At 44.6% G+C, this 24,843-nt stretch overlaps 1 protein-coding gene across 1 annotated transcript; it reads right to left on the reverse strand.

Annotated features, from left to right (window-relative positions):
• Positions 1 to 209: 209 nt before the first annotated feature.
• Positions 210 to 22,955, reverse strand: LOC125435319 (perilipin-3-like). The gene is made up of 9 exons (XM_048501508.1): positions 22,888 to 22,955; positions 21,210 to 21,288; positions 18,771 to 18,966; positions 12,501 to 12,583; positions 10,080 to 10,278; positions 8,796 to 8,983; positions 5,435 to 5,581; positions 994 to 1,047; positions 210 to 593 (listed from the first exon to the last, which is right to left on the reverse strand). The coding sequence occupies exons 1-9, from the start codon at positions 22,953 to 22,955 to the stop codon at positions 210 to 212; spliced, it is 1,398 nt and encodes a 465-aa protein (XP_048357465.1).
• Positions 22,956 to 24,843: the final 1,888 nt, after the last annotated feature.

A 24,843-nucleotide genomic window follows, 5' to 3' on the forward strand; every position in this document is an offset into this window, starting at 1 on the left:
GGAGATCAAATTAGCTGATTTTCTATTATTATTGAATCTCCCAGAACCGCATTTTGGAAGACAGGAACGCTCCAGGGCCATAATTTAGTTATGTTCCTTGCAAAGGTACGTGTTCCCTCCAAGATATGCAAATCCCAGCTTGGGTACTTTGCCCTTCCTAAATTCCAGTCAGAAGGACACACCGTGGAAACTCAAGATCACAGATTTTCCTATTGTTCTGGCATGTTTAAGACCTTTCTTTGCCCATCATTAGGTTTTTTGTGCTCTGCTATATCTCCTGGTTTGTCAGGTCCAGGAGCAAGCGGCCCTACAAGCCAAGACAATGGAGTGTTATTGACCACATATTCCAGAACACCCTCTACACAATCCTGGGCTTTGAGGAACCTGTCTTGACGTCGACTTAGAAGGATGTTTGAGAGGTCATGGAAAGACTTCGCATTGGCAAAGGACACATGGAGCTCTTCCATGCCTAGATATGTCTGCTGCAAGTTATGTTGAAGGCTACCCGGCAGACCTTGGATATTGGCAATGAGGTTCCTGAATGCCATCTTCAGCTGTTCGGTGACACGGGAAGACATGGCCACGGTTTCTATCTGTGATGAAGAAAAGTGTCGTCAAGTTAGCAGATCTCAACTTTCAAACACTCCTACTGCCAACAGCACGTTTGGGCTCTTCCTGAGGTTTGCCAACCTCCAGGTGGTCCAAGCAAAAAATACCCAAGCTGCCAGATGAATTTATTGTGCCAGCTCTGTAGCAGATATATTGGTTTTTAACCTCCACATGGTTGCTGGAGATGTCCTGCTGTTACCATTGATCTCCAGGTGACAAAGATCACTTCACCTGGAAAAGATGGCTGCTTTGGAAGATGGCATTATTGCCCACTGAAGTCCCTCCCTGCCGTAGACCCCACCCTCCTTAAGCTCTACCCCCAAGATATTCAGGTGTTTCTCAACCTGGCAACCCTACTCTTCCTAGGCTGCAGTCCAGCCATACCTGATACAGCTTTTCCTGGCCTTCCTGGACAACATCTTCCTTTGTGTGCTCTATCTAGAGATAAACAAGAGCAGGTTGTTAGAGCACTTCAAGGACATTGTCAAAGCTTTCTGCTAGAGAGACAAAACAAAGATCTGTTAACAGATATGGGAAAAGATGCTGAAAGATAACCATGAATCCATCCAACCCAACCCTTCAAGATGCCTTTCAAATTGAACTTTTACTGCTAGCTACACACCTATTTTATCTACTCCCGCTGCTCTGTTTTTGTCTCTTCATACATATGAGTATACAAGAGCAAGCCAGCCATGCAATCTTTCTATCTTTGGTCTATTCCAGACACTCCCCAGGTCAAACAGTCCTACGCCCTCAGATGCCAAGTTGGAAATGGATTTTTGGGCAAATTGTTTCTGCCAGTGGCTGTAAGGTTTCATTTGTCCAATATGAACCATGTCAATGGCCTAGAATGGTCCAAGATTGATTGCCATTCTTATTTCAAGGAAGGCTGGTAGCAGTGAAGGCCTTTTGCAGAGCAAAGATCTACCATCAGATGTTCCCCAGTTTGTCTCTTCATGTATGCAGCCTATAAGTGCCATTGGCAACTGCAAGTCTTTGGAGACATCAGCAGTGCCATTAAGACCAAACTTTGATTTAGCTCATACTTTGGTTCAGAGAAGGCTGTGGATTATTATCTAATGAGGCAGCCCCTCAAAACACTGACATACAGAAACTAATATTACCTAAGCCAGTGGTGGCTAACCTTTGGCACTCCAGATGTTATGGACTACAATTCCCATCAGCCCCTGCCAGAATGGCCAACTGGCCATGCTGGCAGGGGCTGATGGGAATTGTAGTCCATAACATCTGGAGTGCCAAAGGTTCACCACCATGGGCCTAAGCCAAGGAACTCCAAGATGGTGCCCACCAGAGGTGGATCTTGGGATAATATGAGAAGGTTGTCTCCACATAGGAAGCACATTTGGCTGCCCACCCCCCTCCCTACAGGTCAGGAAGGCAGCCAGAGTGGCTTCATATAGATCAGGGGTCTGCAACCTGTGGCTCTCCAGATGTTCATGGACATGCTGGCAGGGGCTGATGGGAACTGTAATCCATGAACATCTGGAGAGCCACAGGTTGCAGACCCCTGATATAGATCATGTCATAGGGTTCAGATTACAAAAATCCAAAACCAGAGTTGAAACCAATCTAAAGTAAAGCATAAGCCTTAATGTTACATGTTAAAGCAGAAATTATATAGTAAGATAATTTCTTCTTTCTCTTTCCTTCTATCTCCATCTCTCTCCATTTCTCTCCACCTTTTCTTCTTCCTCCTTCTCTTCCTTGTATTGCAGATACCATCTTTCCCAGAACATCTTAATACCAATATTATTAGATCTCAACAGCACAAAAGAAATGTTGCCCCCCCCCCCAAAAAAAAATCTTAGCCTTCACAGATCTTTCTTTCTTTTCCAGTAACAGGGAAGCTTCATAACTGGTTTCCTTTTAGAGAAGAACAATTATGTCAGGGAGATGGTCAATAATTGAAAGGATTCCTTAGAGCAGAGATGTCTATTGTAGAGATGGTCTTTATTGTATGACTATGGTGCATATGAATGGAGACACTCGTGTGTGGAGGTATTTCAGGGAACAGGGGTGTGTGGTTGATACAGTTATTTAAAAAATGGGTGTCTGATGTTGGGGGGCGTAATTTTAGTTCTTGCCCCAAGAGCCCCTGTTACCCACGGACATCTTTCCAGGTGTCTGCGAAGTATGTTTAGAATGTGGGTATGGTGAGGTTGAGCTTTTGCACCGCAAAACTTCTGACTGGCAACTAGAGATTTGATTGGCTGTGCAGACCTTTAAATATATTGCTTTGGCAGCAGCCACCAGCACAACACAAGGATATCTACTGCATGACTGAAAGCAAGCTGTGGCAGCCACTTTGTGGCAGGCCCCATCCTCCACGCAGGACCGGATTAAGCTAGTGTGGGGCCTGAAGCATACGTTATAAAAGGACCCTAGATCTGTATCTAATCTAATCTGGAGGAACCGGGTTTGATTCCCCGCTCTGCCGCCTGAGCTGTGGAGGCTTATGTGGGGAATTCAGATTAGCCTGTACACTCCCACACACGCCAGCTGGGTGACCTTGGGCTAGTCACAGCTTCTCGGAGCTCTCTCAGCCCCACCTACCTCACAGGGTGTTTGTTGTGAGGGGGGAATGGCAAGGAGATTGTAAGCCCCTTTGAGTCTCCTGCAGGAGAGAAAGGGGGGATATAAATCCAAACTTTTCTTCTTCTTCTTCTAGATCTAAAATAAATGCACATAAATATTTGAACACAAACTATTCACTTGCATAGTAAAGTATCTCAATGTTTTCATTTGATACACAGCCAGATAATATGACAAATGTCTGACGTGCCAGTCACACTATCACTTACATGTCGGTATCAATTTCAAATGTCAAAAGTAAGCAGACTACAATTGAAAAGTTATGTTTTCTAGATTTAGCTTGAGCCGACAGCTTGCAAACATTTAACGCAAGGACCTTGAAAACGTGGAGCCTGTAGCATATGCTATTTTAGCTACCAAATTAATCTGGCACTGCCTCCCTGGCAGTTATTTCTGTGGCCGCACACACCATGCCCTGCCAGATCTCCAAGGACGCCTGCAGGCTCAAAGTGTAGGGTGGTGAGAACCACAAAGGATTGCGAAGAGCTCCAAGCGGACCTTGATAAATTAGGTGAGTGGGCAAATGCAGTTCAATGTAGCAAAATGCAAAGTGATGCACATAGGGGCAAAAAATCCAAACTTCACATACAAGCTACAAGGGTCAGTGCTATCAGTCACAGACCAGGAAAGGGATTTGGGCGTCTTAGTTGATAGTTCCATGGGAATGTCAACTCAATGCATGGCAGCTGTGAAAAAGGCAAACTCTAGGCTGGGGATAATTAGGAAAGGAATTGAGAATAAAACTGCAAATATTGTCATGCCCTTATATAAAGCAGTGGTGCAACTGCACTTGGAGTACTGTGTCCAGTTCTGGTCACCGCATCTCAAAAAGGATATTGAGGAGATAGAAAAAGTGCAGAGAAGGGCAACAAGGATGATTGAGGGACTGGAGCACCTTCCCTATGAGGAGAGGCTGCAGCGTTTGGGACTCTTTAGTTTGGAGAGGAGATGTCTGAGGGGGGATATGATTGAAGTCTATAAAATTATGCATGGGGTAGAAAATGTTGACAGAGAGAAATTTTTCTCTCTTTCTCACAATACTAGAACCAGGGGGCATTCATTGAAGATGCTGGGGGGACGAATTAGGACTAATAAAAGGAAACACTTTGTAACGACCCAAAGGACCCCCAGAATATTATTTATATATATTTCTGCTTTTAAATAATATTGGCAAAAGCCAGTTGCCAAAACGCACTCCTATGGGTGTAGGTAGCCACATGATCACCTGACCACAGCCAAAAGGTCAAAACTACTTTAACAAAAGCTAAGATAATGAGTTACTCCAGCATAACCTGGAGGTCTCATTTGAGTAACTAGAATGCTTGATTACCACACCTTGCTATAGATACTGTTAAGACAAAGAATATGGAAAACCAACTTGCTATCAAACACTGCACTTCCTATCTCTTCTGGGAACCCAGGTCAGCAACAAATAGTTGTTCCTTTGCATTTCCTTCCCTTTGTCATGACTCTCCTAAAACCCACTTACCTTATCCTGATCTAAATGTCTCAGCTAAATCTGAATATCCTGGGCAGTGACTCTCAAGAGTTAATCTGCATGGAAGCCTTTCAGTGTTTCCTCGTTTAGCTTAACAAAGCAATTTTGGCCCCATTGTCCCGGGTTTAGCAGTAGATGAGCTGACTAATTACCTCAGCACCCCCAAACCCAGCACAGATGTGAAACTTAGTGTGATTGGTTCCTTTCCCACCAAGGAACGACCCACCTTATAAAAGTTTAGTTCACCTGCAGCAGTTTGCTCATTGCCAGATGTTCTTGTTGGTGTTGAGACATGAATTCGTCCTTCATTGGGTTTCTGTGCTGGCATGGAATCCCTGCCTTCTACTTCTACTCTTCAAAGAATCATTAGGTAATGTATTACCCCACAACAACCCCCATTCCCTCCTCTATCATCCAATCTATCTTTCAAACCTGCTAGGAAACTTGAATGTATGTGCCCTTATGTCTTACTGTGTGTGTGTATTTTTGAACAAATTTATATAAAACGTTTAAACTCAATTTGGACTATTGCTTCTCTGTGGAATATTCTTTGCCAGAATTCCTTCCCTGTATTATACAGTCTAAAAGATCTCCTCTTGGCCCCTCTTGCTGCCAACGTGACCGTTCATTCCCCATTGATCTACTTTTAAAAACCCTATGTGTGCTGTTACACTTTTAGCAGCTGGTGGAGAATCCCTTTAATAAAACCCTTACCCCTGTTAGGCCAGTAACAGTTTTGGTGGAGAATTGCTGGGGCAGGACCTGCTTTGCCAAAAGAGCAAGCTTTGCTGGTGAGCAGACGTAGGGAAGTTTCTGGCATTGGAATTCTGCAAGAGCTTTATTTAAACTGTGTGTGTGCATCTAGAGACGGAAAAAAGGGAATTTGGGGTGGTTTTTCCTTCATCTCCTGATCTGCCTCATCAAGACGTCCACAGCTGGCCACTAGCTCTGTCAGTGAGCCAGTCTGTATTGCAAGTGGGTGAGGTTAAGGTCGTAACCTGGCACTCTCTGCCATGGGGAAGTAGAAAACCATAATTTTAGCCTAGGGGGATCTCGCTCAACAGGGACAATCATACTGTTAGGGACCCTTTTTGGGTGTTAAAGCTAGCTTGTTCTCCCCTTCCCCTCCCCTTTTGAGAAAGGATCCATAGTGCTTGTTTATTTCGTGGTTGCCTGTAAATTCCGCCCGAAAGGCGAAGTACGCAGTAGAGGCACCCACAAGCTTTGCTTAGTTCTGAGAGTCAGGCAGGCCTCAGAAATAGTTGAATTCCGCCCGAAAGGCGAAGTACTAATCTAAGGTTTAAAATTCGCTTGACTAGTGAGGTACTAAATAAGAGAGTTCAGTTCAGCCTGAAAAGCTAGGTATGCAATCAGAGAGTCAGATAGAGACTTTAAAACTTGAGACCTCAGAAATCTGAGAATCTCCGCTGTGGCTTGCAAAAGGCAGCCCCAGCATTTGTCTAAGTTCTAGTGTTTTGGCTGTGGTTGACTAGCCAGGACATTTGCTTCTGTGCTCCTGTTCTCTTGCTGTGGTCTTTAGCTAAGACCCCAGCCATTTGTGTTTAAAGTGTTCTCTGAGCTGTCTGTCCATAAGAGACATACAGGCAGCCCTTGATTTGTGCGTCTGTTCCTCCAGGAAGGGGCATTCTCATTCAGATTTGTGCCTAATAGCTGTCTGTCTGCAAAAGACATCCAGCCTGCTTTGCTCATTCACTGCTGTCTGCGTTAAAGTGACATCAGCAATTCCTTCCAGGCCAAGGGAAGCTTGGAGACTACTTTTAGGATATTTCAAAACATTCTCTGCAACTTAAAAGCCAGCAGTAAAGTGGCCAGCCTCTTGAAAGAGACCCAAGATAGGAAAGGATCCTTCCCATTAAGAAAGTTTACACTCAAGTGTTTTGCACAAGCATCCACATTTTAGCGCACAGATCCTTGATTGTGTGGCTAGCATAAGGGGTGTTGCTGTTGGCAATAACTCAACCAACAGAACATTCTGGTAGTGAAACCCCTCTCACATGAAGAGGCAGTTTTTTCACTTACTATCTGTGTGAGTCCATCTAGAAGGTAACCCTCCTAAAATAAGGTGCGTGACCTAAAAGCCACCTGTGTTATTTGCCTGCCTAGTAAGATTTTTTTTAAAGAGCTAGCACCCTCTGATAAAGGGTTTATAAAGGACCCTCTTCAAATAAGGAGCACGTCCTTCCCTGCGGCAGGTATAATATCACAGTTTGTGTAAGAAAAAAATTAGCAGGAAAAACCTTTTCTCTTTTTAATATGTCTGCAACTACAGTCTCTAACAGTGGCAAAAGCATTTTAAAAGAGGAGCTTCATTTTGGCACTAAAGCCCATCAATGGATCGCTCAACAAGGACCTGACCCTTGGGCAGCAGACGCATTCGATTGCCCTGACCCACTCACAACTTTTCTTGAGAATTTCGCTGTCTTATGCAAAGCCAAGAAATGGGGACGATCAAACAAGGCTGCCACAGCAGTCTGGGGCTTGTTCAATGCACTTCAAGCATCCACCAGCAATTATAACCATGTATGCCATACCATCCAGACTATGACTGCTGCCCAGCAGAAATTAAATGAGCAACATGCTACCGAAATCAGAGCAATGCAGGAGGCCCACGCTAAAGAGCATTCCGTACTTAGAGAGACGAAAAATACAGAGATTCAGGACCTTAGAAAAGCCCATAAGGAGCTTTCTGCACTCACAGAAACCAAAGATAGAGAAATTCAGAACCTTAATAAGGCCCATGATAAAGAGCTGGCTGCCCTCAAAGAAATAAAAGATGCAAAAATTCAAACCCTTAATAACACTCATGAGAAAGTGCTCTCCGTCTTCAGGGAGACAAAAGATATAGAGATTCAGAATCTTAATAAAGACCATGACCAGAAAATTAGGGAAAAAGATGTGGAAATTGAAACTCTTAAAAAGGAGCATGGGAAGGAGATTCAAACTCATGCCCATGAGATAGCAGGCCTTAACAGAGACAATATGGCCCTCCTTGTAACCTCCCGCACCCATCAAGCAGCTGCAGATGAGTTAATAAAAACCCAGCAACTCCTCCAGGAACGTAATCAGGAAGTTTCTGATCTAACTAAGCAGTTAAATGATACCCAGACTGTGGCACGTTTTATGGCCCAAGAAAAGAAAGCAGCAAAACAGGACGCTGATCATTCCGCCTGTCTCAATGAAATTGCAAATTTAAAACAAAAGTTGGCTCTGCAGAAGGCTGCTGTTGCCTCGATTCACCCCGACAGTCTTTTAGACTTCTTCAAATATGAGTCCCCAATAGAACCTGAAGTCCCTGAGGATGCCATGGCGACTTCTTCATGCAACGTGTGATTGGTGTTTGGAATATGCTACCACAGGAGGTGGTGATGGCCACTAACCTGGATAGCTTTAAAGGGGGCTTGGACAGATTTATGGAGGAGAAGTCGATTTATGGCTACCAATCTTGATCCTCTTTGATCTGAGATTGCAAATGCCTTAACAGACCAGGGGCTCGGGAGCAACAGCCGCAGCAGAAGGCCATTGCGTTCATCTCCTGCAGGTGAGCTCCCAAATGCACCTGGTGGGCCACTGCGAGTAGCAGAGAGCTGGACTAGATGGACTCTGGTCTGATCCAGCTGGCTCGTTCTTATGTTCTTATGCTCTTAAGTGCCTGGGATCTCTTTCCCTAAGCTTCCAAGATAGTGGGGACATCCTGCTGCTTTTGCAGGATAACCTTGTAGGCAGTAGTGGGATTCAAACAATTTAACAACCGGTTCCGGTGGTGGGATTCAAATAATTTAACAACTAGTTGTTTACAAGCACCATTTTAACAACCGGTTCTGCCGAGGTGGGTGCGAACCGGTTGGATCCCACCACTGCTTGTAGGTAAACACATTTCCTGCTGCAGTCTTAGAAGTAGGCACCTTTTTTGATTCCTGCAAACTGCAGTAGAAAACACTAATGCTGATGAGATTCCAAGCTTAAGGGAATATTTAGAAGAAAAACCTAGATGTTATGGACCAGAAAAGGGAGCAGAGAAAGATACAGAAACGGCAGAAATAAGCAAAGATCTCACCTGTCCGATGTACTGATGCAGCCAAGAGAAAGCTTCTCTGATGTTACTTCTAGTGATTTTCATGCTCGCTACAGCATGCTGGTAGGACCGGTGTCGGAGCATATTTGATAGAGAGCCAAGACGCACGAAGTAGCCCCGATCCTCAGAAGCTGTGTCGACCCCTGCGGGTGTAGATTCTGCTAGCTCAGCTATAAAAATAATCACATTGTGATCATTCGTACTTGGAAATTAGATGTAGGTGCCCAGTTGCGGTTGGCCTCTCAGACATGGGGATGGAAAGAACAGGCACCTAGTTAATCATACCAAAGACCAAATCCAACAAGAGACGGACCCATGAGGATCTGGTTCATAGAAAAATTGCCTTCTCCCTGCTCGCCATTCCCCACTTCAAGGCTTATGCGGCCACTACCACCAAGCATTTTGGGTGCCAAAGCAACCACTTAATGACAAGGCCTCCATCTCACATTGTTGTGTACAATCAGGTGTAGGTTTTGCTGCTCTCTGACAAGCTACTGGACATCCAATGCTGGACAACCCATGGCAGAGACCTTGGCATTGTGAGGAGTTAGAGTTGTCATCTCTGGGCTGGGAAATATGTAAAAGACTTTGGGGGTGGAACCTAAGGAAGATAAGGGTTGATTCCCCACTTACCATCTGCTGTGCGCTACTCTCGCCAAGTAGCATGGGGTCCCGCGGTACTTCCCACTACAGGGCCGGCGACAACGCAGCCACCTCGACGCTGCCACTCTTGCGCCCCCTCAGTGTGCGTCATTCCTGGCGCTCCTCAAAACGGCACCTTTTGATGACCCTGCGCTGAAGCCCGGCGAGATTGAGTGAGAGAAACTTTCGGGAGATGCGCCAAGAAATGACCGACCTTACTGAGAGTAGCGCACAGCAAGGGTGGTCGATGGTAAGTGGGGAATCGACCAAGGTTTGGGAAGGTTGGGACTTCAATGAGGCATAATGCCATACAGTTCTCCTTTCAATGTGGCCATTTTCTCCAGGTGAACTATCTATCACCTGGAGATCAGTTGTAACAGCAGGAGATTACCAGCTACCACCCGGAGGTTTTCAACTTTATGAGGGGTTGCCTTGGCAACTTAAGGTGGCAATAGCAGTTTTGTGAGTTTTCATAAGATTGTGGTTCCTTTTTTTTTCAGCCCACTTTTAATGGAACAGTGTTCCCCCCACTGGATTTGCAAAGATGTACCGTCTGTTATAGCCCTGTCATATGGATTTTTTGATCCGCACAAGGCCATTAGACATAGATGGGTTCTTGCTTACCTAGCTCTTCATCCATCATTGGGAGATAGCGGTCCAGCAACTCTTCAGACTTCTCTAGCACCACATCTGCTGCGTTCAAGGCCATCTTGCCCATTCCCATTTCTATGACTACTTCCTTGCCACTTTGCACAGCCTTCGTCACAGCTTCTTTGGCACCGGCCACTTTTGCTGACACCAATTCTTGCATATCTGAAACAACCTAAAAAAAATCAGTTTCATCATTACTAAGCCAGGCAAGAGCAGCTCAGTGTATTGGTAAATGATGGCTTCTCTACCCTTCAGATGGACTCTATTTTTCACTTCCTTGCTTGTTCAGCAAGCACAGGGGTCTGCAACCTGCAGCTCTCCAGATGTTCATGGACTACAATTCCCATGCTGGCAGGGGCTGATGGCGAAGGGGCTGTAGTATCCATGGCTTATCTAAAGGAAGAAGACTCACGCAGGTTGCAGAACCCTGACTATATATGCATGACTAAGGTCAGCCCTTGGCTCTTTACTCATCAGTAGAAGAACCAATTCTCTAAATAAGCGGCATCTCTACCCTTAGTTCTCACCATTGTAATTGGGCCATCCATACAGCTTTAAGCTCTTCAACAGAATCTTAAGTGGCAGCAACTGACCAGCAGGGAAATAGCTTAGTGGATGAGTGAATGCAACAGCCAGCGGCAATAAAAAAGCAAGTGCTATGCCAAGTACGCGTAAAGTCCTACCAAATCACAGCCAAATTGTGGTGACTCCATAGACTCTTTAAGGCAAAAGACTGACAAAGGTTGTTTCCCTTTGCCTACCTCTGCGTAGCAGCTGTGTTATTCTTTGGTGGTCTCCCATCCACATGGTGACCAGGGCCAACTCTGCTCAGTTTCCAAGATCTAACAGGATCAGCTAGCTGGAGCCATCTAGGTCAGGGGTCCTAGTATCTAGTTCCCTAATAAAATATTTTTACTTTTTTCATTCTCCACATGACACTTCACAGAGTCACACGTCTCTGCAGGTTTCTCCTGTAGAAACCATGCCCTTGTATTTCCACACATGTGACCCTGGATTATCTGGCCACTTGCGACAGGGATAGCCTTCTTTGGATTAGATTTCTCTCTCCCCTTTCAACTGCAACCGGAATGTAAACCAAAACTACTAGAATAAGTGCAACTTTCGTTTACCTTTGCTCTAGTTCTTGGGAGTTTTATTTTTACCGCTTGCAGTATAATTCTTCTATGACTGGGCAAACTTTGCTGTATAAACCAAATATCCCTGTAGGGTTGGAAGTGAAGTGTATAGGGTTGGAAGTGAAGGACTTCACGCTGTTTCCTGCCTCAGTGACAGAGGAGGATTTATCTGTGAGTCAGATGGCTAGAGGGGGTCAAGACACTGGACACTTTTCTCTACCACTCCGACACTATCCCTTTGATGCGTAGATTGCTATTTTCAGGGAACCTCCTTCCTGCTTCTTTTCCTCTCTCTACCATCCTTACACACCCCTTCCATCTTGCACTATGTGTGGAGAGGGATGCAGACGGCATCTCTCACCATCCAGCTGGATAAGATTAGAATGGAGAACCTGTCTCTTCACCTTTCTATCCAGAACGGAGTTCACTAATAAAAACTCCTCTTATTGGCTAGAAACTACAAATTGATTCCAAGTTTTCTTTGTTGCCAGCACACACACACCTGGGGAAGTTCTGCTGTGTCTTGTCTCCATGCAACTCTGCTTGTAATGCAAAGGTATCTCTTACCAGAGAGAATTACCAACATATCATTCCTCAATAAAGACTCCTCACTTCTTGCGTGGACTTCATTACTATGGCAGCCCCTCCCCCCCACCTTTCACCATGCACAAGCAAGTCAGTGGTTCTCAAACTTCTTAATGTCGCGACCCTTTAATACAGTTCCTCGTGTTGTGGTGACCCCCAACCCTAACATTCATTCATTTTACAGATGGAGAACACTGATGCAGAGAGTCTTAGGCGACCCCTATGAAAGGGTCATTCGATCCCCCCAAAGGGGTCCCGACCCCCAGGTTGAGAACCACTGAATCTAAGAGGTCTGCTGTGAGGCAAGGCCCTTGCAGACATAGTTAGGGAACAGAGTTGGCAACATCCAGGTGGTGACTGGAGATCACCTGAGATTACAATTGGTTTCTGGGTTTCAGAGATCAGTTCCCCCAGAGAAAATGGCCACTCTGGAAGGTGGAGTCTATGGTATTATGCCCCATTCAAGTCCCTCCTTTTCCTAAACTCCACTCTTCTTGGAATCCACCTCCTTCCCAGCTTCCAGGTATTTCCCCACCCAAAGCTGGCAACCCTACTAGGGAAGTTTATCCCTGAAGCTGGTAAACTGTTATCAAAATTTTAAACTAGATTACAAGAGTTTGCTAATCGAGTCGTAGGGCGGGAAGAAGGAGGGTAACTAGTTGGTGCAGGTTACCTGGTCAGCTGTCTGATGGAGGATTGGCAGCTTCTCCTCCAGTTTATCCAGACCCATTGAGACGTACTGACCTGCCACTGAAACTACAGAGCAGGCCTCTTTTAGTCAGTAGTCACTATTATTCCATGCATCTATCAATCTTACAGTAGTTCAAGGATCCCTGTGGTACAATTTCCAGACAGGTGGTTTTGGAAAATGATTAAGGGTGGAAAAGAAAAATCTGAACCCAGAGGAAACCCAATAACCAAAGAGGTGGGTGGGGGGGTACCCTACATTCTCAAGGGTTAATTTCACAAAAATTAATAAATATTAACACTAAGGGAAGGCACCTTTCTTTCTTTCTTTCTTTCTTTCTTTCTTTCTTTCTTTCTTTCTTTCTTTCTTTCTTTCTTTCTTTCTTTCTTTCATGATCAGATTTATATACCGCCCTTCCCCCAAAGGGCTCTGGGCAGTGTACAACACAACACACACAACAAAATAGATGGAGCATCGAACTAATACAAATTATAAAACGATATAAACTCCAAAAACATAAATACTAAAAAACCCATTAAAAGCAGTGTTCAATACAATACAGTAAACAATATAAAATCAGCGTCCACAAGTAAGCCATTTTAAAAACCCTTCTCAACAAGGAGAAAAAAGGGGGGAGAAGAGGCCATGGGTCCCAATGATGGTGGAGGGACCCTAGATGTAAACCACAGCTGAGTAGGGAAGGGAATAACTATACTCTCTTTCACATAAAGATTTCAGTTTGGTCAGCTGAGGCGGAGCGGCTGAGAAAGTTGTATGCTTCCGCATTATAATATCGTTCTGAACGAATGTGAGAATTGCCATCCATTTTTATGCATTGCCTTTGTCAAAACTTATTCTGTGCATTATTGAACATGGTACTTTGATCTCAGAGCATTTATGCCTAAATGTATTTTTACTTTCAAAACCCAGATAGGCGAAGAAGCTAGAAGTGAGAGCACTAGGGCCTTGGAGTGGAGCAATTCTACAACAAAGAAGGTCCAACACACTTTGTGGTGGAGGAATCAACAAACATCTTTCAACAGGAATCAACAAACATCTTTATGTGAAACAGACTATAATGATGGTGTTTATTCACAGTTATTAACATCTACAATTTGATTAAAGATTCTTTGATTCTATATAATCTTTGGCCCCTTCCGCACATGTAACCCCCATGCCCAGAATGGATTGGCCCAGAATGGGTTGACCCAGTAAGGGGGTGGAGACTCAGAGCAGCAGAAAGGCTGAAAGAGCTCTTTGCAGAGGAACAAGGGTACCAGACTCGGTTACCTTGATTTCTACTCTCAAGCCCTTAACACCTTGGTAAAGGTAACTGAAATATTGTTTGGGAACTACTGGGAAGGTAGTTGTTGTTTTGCTATGTTGTAAATGTTGGAGTTTATTGTTTCAGGGTTTTCTTTTGTGGTTGTAATGGGTGAGAGTTCTCCTGGAGACCTTCATCATGTTACGAAAACCTGTTCATCAAGCTCTCTTGGAGGTCTTCAGGAGCCAGCCAACCTCACAAAGAAGATTTGGACTTGGCAATATCAGTAGACTGTAAAATAGAAAGACTTGAAATGCAAAGCCTGAACAGGACTTGAATTATAGCGTTAAATGTTGATGTTTTAAAAGTGTGTGTAATTGTAAGAAGTAAGCCATTTTGTTGTTTAAAAATTTGAAAGTTTCTTTGCAACTCCTTCCAAGTACCCCCCCCTAGAACCACAAGCTGAGGTTTACAAATGAAAGCCCCAATAAGCGTGGGGCTTGGAAAGTGAGATTGCAAATATAAATTGCTTGCAATGGAAATGTGCAGCAAGTTGGGGGGTTTTGATCCCCATAACTGTTTTGTTATGTGATGTAAGTTCAAGAGAGATGTTGCTATGTGAATTTGAAGCACATGATTCTGTTTAGCAGTTGCATGAAGGAGGGATTCCAGTTACAACCCCAATCCCTTCTGCAAACTAATTGGCTGAATCGCAACATTTGCTGGAAAAGTTTGCAGAAACTTTAGTGCAGCTAAGTTTGGAACAGTTGGAAATCACTTGCAAGGAAAGACAATGTTCTGCATTTCAGATGCACCAAATGTGGATCCTCAGAGTACCAGGAATCTCTGGGGAAATCATTGTGCAATGATTTCAAGAGTTTCTCCCATTGTAATTACTGTCCGGGGACTACTGGGAATTTTTAGTGGGGAGAATGCTTAACCCCCATGCCCAGAATGGATTGGCCCAGAATGGAGTTGACCCAGTAAAGGGGTGGAGACTCAGAGACAACAGAAAGGTACAAGAAGAGCTCTTTGCAGAAGACAAAGGGTACCAGACCTAGGACCTTGATTTCTATAAGCCCTATAACACCTTGTTAAGGTAACTGAAATGTTGTTGGGAACTACTGGGAAGGTAGTTGTTGTTTTGCTATATGTTGTAAATGTTGGAGTTTATTGTTTCAGGGTTTCTCTTTTGTGGTTTGTAATGGGTGAGAGTTCTCACTGGAGAGCCTTCATCATGTAGTGCAACCACCATCAAGCCCTTGGAGTCTTCAGGAGCCAGCCAACTTGCAAAGAAGATTTGGACTTGGCAATATCAGTAGACTGTAAATAGAAGGACTTGAAATGCAACCTGAACAGGACCTTGAATTGTAGCGTTAAATGTTGATGTTTTTTAAAAGTGTTAATTGTAAAGAAAAGTAAACCATTTTGTTGTTTTAAGAATTTGGTTCTTTGCAACTCCTTCCAAGTACTGCCCCACAGAACCCACAAGCTGAGGTTACACACACGCAAAATAATGCGTTTTCAAACCACTTTCACAACTGTTTGCAAGTGGATTTTGCCATTCCGCACAGCTTCAAAGAGCACTGAAAGCAGTTTGAAAGTGCATTATTCTGCATGTGCGGAATGAGCCTTAGCTTTGGGGGAACTGACCTTGATATTTCTATATACAAGGTCTTTGTCCTTTCCCCCCAACTTCTTTGGTTATCTGATGGTTGTGGAACCAACTACCATCTTATGGTTAATGTGGTTCTTTTGGGATTCCAGTAAGGTTTTTTTAAAAATACTTGCATTGTTGATTAACAAATACATATACCTCCAGGCGTCACTGCAGTCATGTCTCCCAAGTTTGTTAGAAATCATTGCCATGCCTATTAAAATATAAAATCATCTTTCCCTCTTATAGAAAATCTTACATCTTCAGAAGAATACCCTAAACAAACCCTTCAATTTTCTAACATTCCACGGTGTTTAGAACACAGATGTTTAACATCGTGAATCTCAACGTGCACAAGTGTGTTTTAATACATCACCTATTTCTTCAAGAACTAGAAATGGCAGCCACTGAAAATAAACTTCCATCTAGTTCTGCCCCCATTCCCTTATATTTAGGCAGATTTACCCACGTTGGAATGTTGTGGGTTTTCCATGCTGTGGTCTGGTAGTTTCTGCGCCTAACGTTTCAACCGCATCTGTGGCTGACATTTTCAAAGGCATGTCATGGCACCTCTGAAGATGCCAGCCATAGATGTGGTGAAACATCAGGAGCAGAAACTACCAGAGCACAGCCACACAGCCTGGAAAACACTCAACATCCAGTTGATTCTTCCAGCCACGAAAGTTTTCAACAATACATTCACCTGCATCTTTTCCGGTCTCTGCCGAGTCTACGGCAGCTAGTAGCATAAAGCACAGGTGGGCATATGGGCATACAATCATGATACAGTCCATATGTACAAATTTGCAAAATACTAGTGAACACCATACTGCTCAGGTTGTATTGTATATGTATATTGTACATCGTATTGTATATGTTCATAATATCAAAGTAGGAGTCCAAATGACATAATGCGCAAGTTACAAACTGTACATCCACAAACCCATTTCATATTACCGTGCATGCTATTTTTCACATCCACCTGAATATCACAGCTATTATCACATCCGCACCAGCAATCTGGTATTCATTCTGTTCTTTATCAGATGAATACAAAGTCAAGGACTGATGAATTTTCCTGTCCTTGATAATATATGAAAGCCACTATCACTGAATACAGTTAACTCAGGGCCACATGAAAAAAAATCTCATTAGCATCTTGCAACTTTGTCATTAGACGCCGTGTTCCTTTTGTTTGCTGCAGTCTGTATTTTAATATGCAGTTTCTTTGAGTCATTTGTGAAGCACAAAGTGTTACTCTTGTCTCAAGCTAGACCTGGAAAGGACAAAGGCAACCCTGGCTGAGACTGTGGGGAGGAAAAGCTATTTTTTTGCACTGGTCAGACGTGAGGTTGTAGTACTTGTTTGAGCCTCCAATTAGTAAAATTATAGTTATTATAGAATTGGCAGGCTAATTAGTGTATATAGAGCACAAGATCCAGCTTTTAGGGGCACAGAATTGTCTTTGCAGCAACATAAAGGATGTTACTTGGGTGTTACACTAGTCATAGATAAATGTGACAATGCTTTGCCTTCAAGAACTGTAGTCAAAGAATTGATATGCTTTCCCAAAACACTAGGACCCATTAATAGCAGCATCTTATAAGCCTCAGTCAAGGTACAGAAAAGCAGCACATTGGTTTCTTAAATTTAAGGATACAACAAGAAGAAAAAGGAGAAGAAGAAGAAGAAAAAGAAGGAGGAGGAGGAGTTTGGATTTATATCCCCCCTTTCTCTCCTGTAGGAGACTCAAAGGGGCTTACGATCTCCTTGCCCTTCCCCCCTCACAACAAACACCCTGTGAGGTAGGTGGGGCTGAGAGAGCTCAGAAGAACTGTGACTAGCCCAAGGTCACCCAGCTGGCGTGTGTTGGAGTGCACAGGCTAATCTGAATTCCCCAGATAAGCCTCCAAAGCTCAAGCGGCAGAGCAGGGAATCAAACCCGGTTCCTCCAGATTAGAATAAGAACATAAGAACATAAGAACTAGCCTGCTGGATCAGACCAGAGTCCATCTAGTCCAGCACTCTGCTACTCGCAGTGGCCCACCAGGTGCCTTGGGGAGCTCACATGCAGGAGGTGAAAGCAATGGCCTGCTGCTGCTGCTGCTCTTGAGCACCTGGTCTGCTCAGGCATTTGCAACCTCAGATCAAGGCAGATCAAGATTGGTAGCCATAAATTGACTTCTCCTCCATAAATCTGTCCAAGGCCTTCACACGATGCGTGAAGAAGTGTTTCCTTTAATTAGTCCTAATTCTTCCCCCCAGCATTTTCAATGAATGCCCCCTGGTTCTAGTAAATTCTAGTAAAGAATGCACCTGCTCTTAACCACTATACCACAAGCAATCCATTTAGCAATGTTTACCTAGAACTTAGGATCCAAGCTCTTTCTCTGTTACCAGAGCTGATAACCACCATATGTGGTGATCCTCATTTTTTCCTTCACCAGCAAGTTCTACAGAATCCACTTGATGGGCATGGATCATACCCCTAACCTTCCCCAGATCACCAAGCAGCCATGCTCCACATAAGCTTGTGGAAAACAGAGCCGTCTTCTTCATTCTCCTTCAAAATTCACCAAGTAGGTCAAGGAAAACGTAATTGTAAGTGGTCTGTTGCACATTTTGTATTAGTTGCAGGGTATCAGAATCTGGAGTCGTTTCAGCCCAGGTTTTATACACGTCCCTGGACAAGATGTATGATTGCCACCTCAGGGCTGGAGATTTGGGGGTGGAACCATAATGCCATAGAGTCGCCCCTCCAAAGCTGTTCTGTTCTTCAAGGTAACTAATCTGTTTATCTGGACATCAGTTTTAATTCTGGGAGATCTCCAGGCCCCTCCTGGAGGATGGCCATCCTGGCAAGATGGCTAAGCAGCCAGCATGATGCGAGAGCCAGCGTGGTGTAGTGGTTAAGATCAGGTGCACTCTAATCTGGAGAACCGGGTTTGATTCTCCACTCTGCCACTTGAGCTGTGGAGGCTTACCTGGGGAACCAGATTAGCTTGTGTACTCCCAACACATGCCAACTGGGTGACCTTGGGCTAGTCACAGTTCTTTGGAGCTCTCTCAGCCCCACCCACCTCACAGGGTGTTTGTTGTGGGGGGGGGAAGGGAAATGAGATTGTAAGCCCCTTTGAGTCTCCTTACAGGAAAGAAAGGGGGGATATAAATCTAACTCTTCTTCTTCTAAGCAAGTTGTTGAGAAGATTCTGGTAGGTCTTGGGCTATTTGCCTTTTTTTTTAAGGAAGTTATTCTTGGTTTACTCCAGACAACGCTCAAAATATTCATAAATGATTCTAGCATCTGACAGCATTTCCTCTGTAGCTTACTCACCCTGGGGTCCAAGTTTCATCAGGAGGGGTTGAACACTGCTAGTAGCCACACTGGAGACATGCTTCATGCCTTTCTCAGCCAAATCCAGGACTGCTTTGACGTAGGGGTGGTGCTCTTTGGACGAAGCATACGCAGAGGCAGCCATGTTGTAGGCAGAGCTCACCAGAGGTAGGTTGGTCAGTCTCACGACCACATTCTTAAGCAGGATAAAATAAGGAGAGAATCATGGCCTTCAGCAGGGGTCTTCAAACTACGGCCCTCCAGATGTTCATGGACTACAATTCCCATCATCCCCTGCCAGCATGGCCAGGTGGTAGGGCTCATGGGAATTGTAGTCAATGAACATCTGGAGGGCCATAGTTTGAAGACCCCTGGCCTTCAGTGATGGCGAACCTTTGGCACTCCAGATGTTATGGACTACAATTCCATCAGCCCTTGTCAGCATGGCCAATTGGATGCGCTGGCAGGAGCTGATGGGAATTGTAGTCCATAACATCTGGAGTGCCAAAGGTTCACCACCATGGGCTATATCTACCAAGACAATTTAGTTTTCTGTTGCTGGGCAAGGGGTTTGGGCGAGGGGGGTCATGGGCTCATTCTCCCGTAAGCAGAGCAATTGGAAACCACTTTAAGCCTGACCACTTATGGGCATTGTTGACACCTCTAATTAAAAACATTCCAGGAGACCTCCAATCTAAGCCCCTGATCAGCAGCTGCTGCTACTAACTACTGAAGACATACTTCTGGGTCGGATGGACCCAGTGAGGGGAATGAGCAGGGTATGAACTCATCTTTCCACATTTAATAGCCTCATCATTTATTTAAACCCTCATTTACTTATACCAGAATTCAAGTTGCAGTATAGAAACACCAGATATTGGGGCAGCTCCCCAATTTACAGCAGTTGCTATAGAGATCAGTGTTACTGTCAGAAACCTTTGCACCACTGCGCTGCTTATCTGTAAGTGCTCAACATTTCAACTTCATATCCTGTCTCAGTGAGCCATTCACTCAGTGAGCCATTCATTTCCTCAGGCCACTCAGCTGGCTCAAGCCAAGATAACCAAAACTGGAATAGGTGGGGGAGGTAAGAATCAAGAGTTGGAAGGGGCCTTTAGTCATCTAGTCCAGGTGTCTGCAACCTGTGGCTTTCCAGATGTTCATGGACTACAATTCCCATCAGCCCCTACCAGCATGGCCAATTGTAGTCCATGAACATCTGGAGAGCCACAGGTTGCAGACACCTGATCTAGTCCAACCCCCTGCACAAGGCAGGAAATACAAGAATGGTTGTACAGTGGTTAAGAGTGGTGGACTCTAATCTGGAGAGCCAAGTTTGTTTCCACTCTCCTCTACATGAAGCCTGCTGGGTCATCTTGGGGCCGTCACGGTTCTCTCAAAACTCTCTCAGCCCCACCTGCCTCACAAGGTGTCTGTTGTGGGGAGAGGAAGGGAAGGTGATTGGTGAGCTGCTTTGAGACTCCTTAAAGATGGAGAAAAGTGAGGTATGAAAAAAGAACTCTTCACCCATGGACATTTACTAGCTTTCAGAAGCAAGGAAGGATCAATCAACCAGCCTCCAGATTCTTCCCCATAGAACACATTAAGTCAGTTGACTGCGCTTGCTGTTTTGTCCTTTTGCTTCCAAGAGCAGCAGTAGTTGTATCCCCATTTGGACATCCATCATGTACCACTCAAGGACATAAAAGGAAAAGAGGACAATTACTCTTATAAGAACCCACCTCTTGAAACGGGGCTCTACTACAAACTCTGCATGCACTTTTCTCCAATTGTTGCCCCCCTCCCCCAATCACATCATGTATCTAAGCCTGGGTTCTGCATACTATCCATTCAATCATCAGAAGCAGATGCCAGGGTGTGTGTGTCCTATTCTTCAATGAGGAGGAGTTCCCAGCCAGATAAAATAATAAGAACATAAGAACTAGCCTGCTGGATCAGACCAGAGTCCATCTAGTCCAGCACTCTGCTACTCACAGTGGCCCACCAGGTGCCTTTAGGAGGTCACGTGCAGGATGTGAAAGCAAGGGCCTTCTGCTGCTGCTGCTCCTGAGCACCGGGTCTGCTAAGGCATTTTGCAATCTGAGATCAAGGAGGATCAAGATTGGTAGCCATAGATCAACTTCATAAATCTGTCCAAGCCCCTTTTAAAGCTATCCAGGTTAGTGGCCATCACCACCTTCTGTGGCAGCATATTCCAAACACCAATCACACGTTGTGTGAAGAAGTGTTTCCTTTTACTAGTCCTAATTCTTCCCCCCAGCATTTTCAATGAATGCCCCCTGGTACAAGAAAGGACTCTTACAAGAGAGGACTCCTCCCCCTCAGCAAGCCATTATTACTCCCTCACCCTGAAACACATGGCTTCCACTTGTACTACTGAAAGATAGACTAAGCTATGTTTAGATGGAAGAGATGTACCTGCTGTTGCACCTCTTCTCTACTTGCAGAGGAGGAAATGGGTTCTTCTTGCCTTTTAGCAGCCATTGTTTTGTCCATCCTAGAAGGGAGACAGCAACCAAGAAACCAGATGGAGGCTGAGAAAGGCAGCCGTAAAGGAACTAGAAGTGATCCTTTGGTGTAAGGAACCAAGATCAAAATAATTAACACTATGGTATTACCTGTTACTATGCATGGATATGAAAGTTAGACAATGAAGAAAGCTGAAAGAAAGAAAATCTGTTCATTTGAAATGTGTTGGGAGAATTTTTATGGACACCGTGGACTGCCAAAAATCTCCGGGTATTTCCAAACCCAGGGCCGGTGACTGCAACTAAGAAGAGCAAAAGCAGCAAGTGACTGACCTACATACTACTCTTACGGACCTCCCAGCACAATTAGCTGGCAACCACAAAAAACAGGATGGCTGTGTACACCTTTGCCATAAGTAGGTTTGACAACTCCTAAGTGGGACATGATCTCCTGGAGTCACAACTGATCTCTAGACAAAGAGGTCAGCACCTTGGAGAAAACAGCTGCTGTGGAGGACGAACTGAGGCCTCTCTCCTGGCCAAACCCTGCCTTTACTCCTCAGTCTCCACCCTCCAAAGTTCCAGAAATGTCCTGACTTAGTTAGTAGCCTCAGTTTTAACCCAGAAGTGATTTAATGTTCATCTAGTGACAAGTGCATCCTGTAAAGAAGCTAGAAGATCACTTCTGACACCACACCAGACACGCCCAGGGGGGGAGAAAGACAGCACGCTGAATTAAGGTTGACGCTCACCTTGAAAGTTTCAGAGACTTCAGCACCCCTACAGGTTTTTAACAACTTCGTTCTCCATAGTAGATGCATAATACATCACACACACCTTCACGGTTGGTTAACAGTGCAGAAACAACCGAGGGAAACCACCACCTTAGCATATAACACACTCACAGTTCTTTACACAACCAGACCCACTTGCCTATCAAAAAAGGTGTTTCAAGTTCTCCTTCCACAAGTCGTATATATACCAGCTGCTGCCCTTGCAGCTGAAAACTATTGCACTGACAATACAGAGAACACTACTTGTTCCCTTTCTAGCCAGTAAGTGACTACAGGTGGGGAATATCCAGGGCTTCCTATAGAGAGTGCCACTTTAGCAGGGAATCCAATCTAGCCCAGATTGCTTGCTAGCAATCTGGGCTACAAGCCCCATTCCCTCTTAGCTTTGTAAATGAGTGCTGGCTGGTGCAAAATAACTTGATGAACTCTGCCACAGGCTAATTATTTGTGGCCCTGATCCTGTAAACACATCACAAACCTCTGTTGGAAACACACCTGCAGAATGTGCTGCCACTAATAGCCAACAACAATTGTTCTCAGGAATTAGGGGAGTTACCCAGAGGGGGGGGGGGAGGGGGGGAGATTGGTCTACCATGCTGGTATATCTCACAGAAAGGAGATAAACATAATGGTAAGTCCACATGCCAACTAAGTTGCTGCTAAAAGTGCAGCTTGCAAATGCCAGTTCAAAGCTGACTGCAGAGGCGTAGCTCCAAGGGGATAAGGTGGGTGTGCAACGCACCAGGTATGGACCTCTGTGGGGGTGTGACGAGGGCATTTTGGGGTGGGGTGGGGTGGGGGAGGACAGGGGCATGGCAGGGGTGGAGGACGCACCAGTACATGGGGTTCTTTCCCCCCTTGCTACGCCTCTGGCTGACTGTGCATTTCATGTTTTCCCTCATTGTTTGATTTCTAAGTGCTGGGCTGAGTTTACAGACACAACAAGTTAAAAACCTGGCAACCCTAGATTGTTAAGATCTCCCCAGAAAAGCTAACACCGTTGGAAACCTCACAACAGTATCCAAGTTGATTCTTATTATTTCCTTCTGTTTTGCGGGGTCTGATCACGCAGAACTAATAAGCCCAGTTTGAAAATCAGGCTTTTAAAAGACGCCCTCCTCAAATGCAAATGCAGGGACTACTTATATAACCGTTAAACAAAAAATCAGAGTTCTCCCACATAAGCTGCTTTCAGCAAACGTAAAGATCATGAGCAGCTTAACGAAAGGAAATGATTTTCCACGTCTTTGATTTGGCGACATGAAAGCAAAAAGCTGAAGACTTCCAAAGGGCAAAGCAGAAGGCTGTTGCCATCTCAGAAATCCCATCTGAAGACAATCCAAAGTCTATAGGAAAAGAAGGTGGCTAGAAAGAAGCTTTGAAAGAGGTTTAACGTTTGCGTGATACAAAAGTAACGGGCATGTCCTCCCCCCCCCCCCCAGCCATGATACCTATAAAGAGCCTTGAGAAAATTGTTTAGTCAGTCTTTATGTAATTTAAATATTTGGCTGTCTCGGTGAGTCAGATACCTAAATTTTAAAACAGCAGAAATTCAATGAGATGTTCAGGGGACGATTGGGGTGCTCAGATGAAAAAGGAAAGGTGCCTAGTAACTTTCCTGGCTTGTAGACTGGGAGATGTGAATAGGTGAAGCTATTCGCAACCTACCCGGTGTCTCTGCTGAAACATCCTCTACTGTAAACCTATAAAATAATATAGGATGCATTAATGTCACTTCAGTTGGTCTCCAAATGATACAGGGGTTGAGAGAGACTTCCTTTCTAGCCCAGCTATAGGATGGTGTAGTGGTTAGAGTGTAAGTCTAGGCTCAAAGTTGTATCTACTAAAGATGGAGCCCAGGGTCAGTACTGCTCAGCGCTGAGCTGCATGCCGCCCTCCAAAAAAAACTCCATAGAGTTTGGAAGGGGGAATGTAGTCAGTGGTGGGATCCAAAAATTTTAGTAACAGGTTCCCATGGTGGTGGGATTCAAACAGTGGCGTAGCACCAATGGGAGCTGAAGTGCGGGGGCATGACAGGGGCGTGTGAGGCATTCCAGAGGCCCGAGAGGGCATTAATAATTTCTCTGTTACTGTAAAAAACTCTTACTGTAAAAAAAGTTCCTAATTTCCAGCTGGTATCTTTCTGTCCATAATTTAAACTCATTATAGCAAGTCCTACCGTCTACTGCCAACAGAAACAACTACTTCTCCTCTAATTGACTGCCTGTCAAATACTGAATACTTTCAAATACTTAATTTTGTTTCTAGAAATCAAAAGAAGGAGACTTTCCTTGAACAAGGAACTTTACCATATTTCTAAAACATGTTTTTAAAACAGCCCAACAGGGAGAATTATCCCGTTTTCTACCTTCGCTAACCAGCCACATAGGAAACAACAGGACTTCATGATTTTTGGACCTAATGGAATTTCTAATGGAAAAGTGGACCCAATTAGTAGCCCTCTCTCGGCACACACAAATAATTAGTAGCCCACTCTTGGGAACTGGTGAGAACCTGCTGGATCCCACCTCTGAATGTTGTTCAGGGCTGGGCTTGGCTAGCTCCAATTTTAAACTGCAAGTTCCACCTTTGAAACCTGCAGTTTAAAGCTGGACCCAGCGAGGCCAAGCCCCGTCTTAATTGGGTCCAGCGTTATACTGACAGTGTGGTATAGTGGTTAAGAGCAATGGACACCAATCTGGAGAACTGGGTTTGATTCCCCACTCCTACATTTCTGCTGGGTGACCTTGGGCTAGTCACACTTCTCTTAGAACTCATTCAGCCCTGCGT

This window comes from Sphaerodactylus townsendi, linkage group LG06 (assembly GCF_021028975.2).
Source record: "Sphaerodactylus townsendi isolate TG3544 linkage group LG06, MPM_Stown_v2.3, whole genome shotgun sequence".
NCBI lineage: Eukaryota > Metazoa > Chordata > Lepidosauria > Squamata > Sphaerodactylidae > Sphaerodactylus > Sphaerodactylus townsendi.

Bases quoted from the DNA above. Each gene is read 5' to 3' on its own strand.
- LOC125435319 (XM_048501508.1), bottom strand. From the start codon at position 22,955: ATGAGGGAAAACATGAAATGCACAGTCAGCCAGAGGCGTAGCAAGGGG. The intron at 12,584-18,770 runs GTGAGTAAGCTA...CCTGCTCTGTAG, and splicing joins GATGAAACTTGGACCCCAGG to TTTCAGTGGCAGGTCAGTAC. The intron at 594-993 runs GTATGGCTGGAC...TCTTCATCACAG, and splicing joins GCCAGGAAAAGCTGTATCAG to ATAGAAACCGTGGCCATGTC.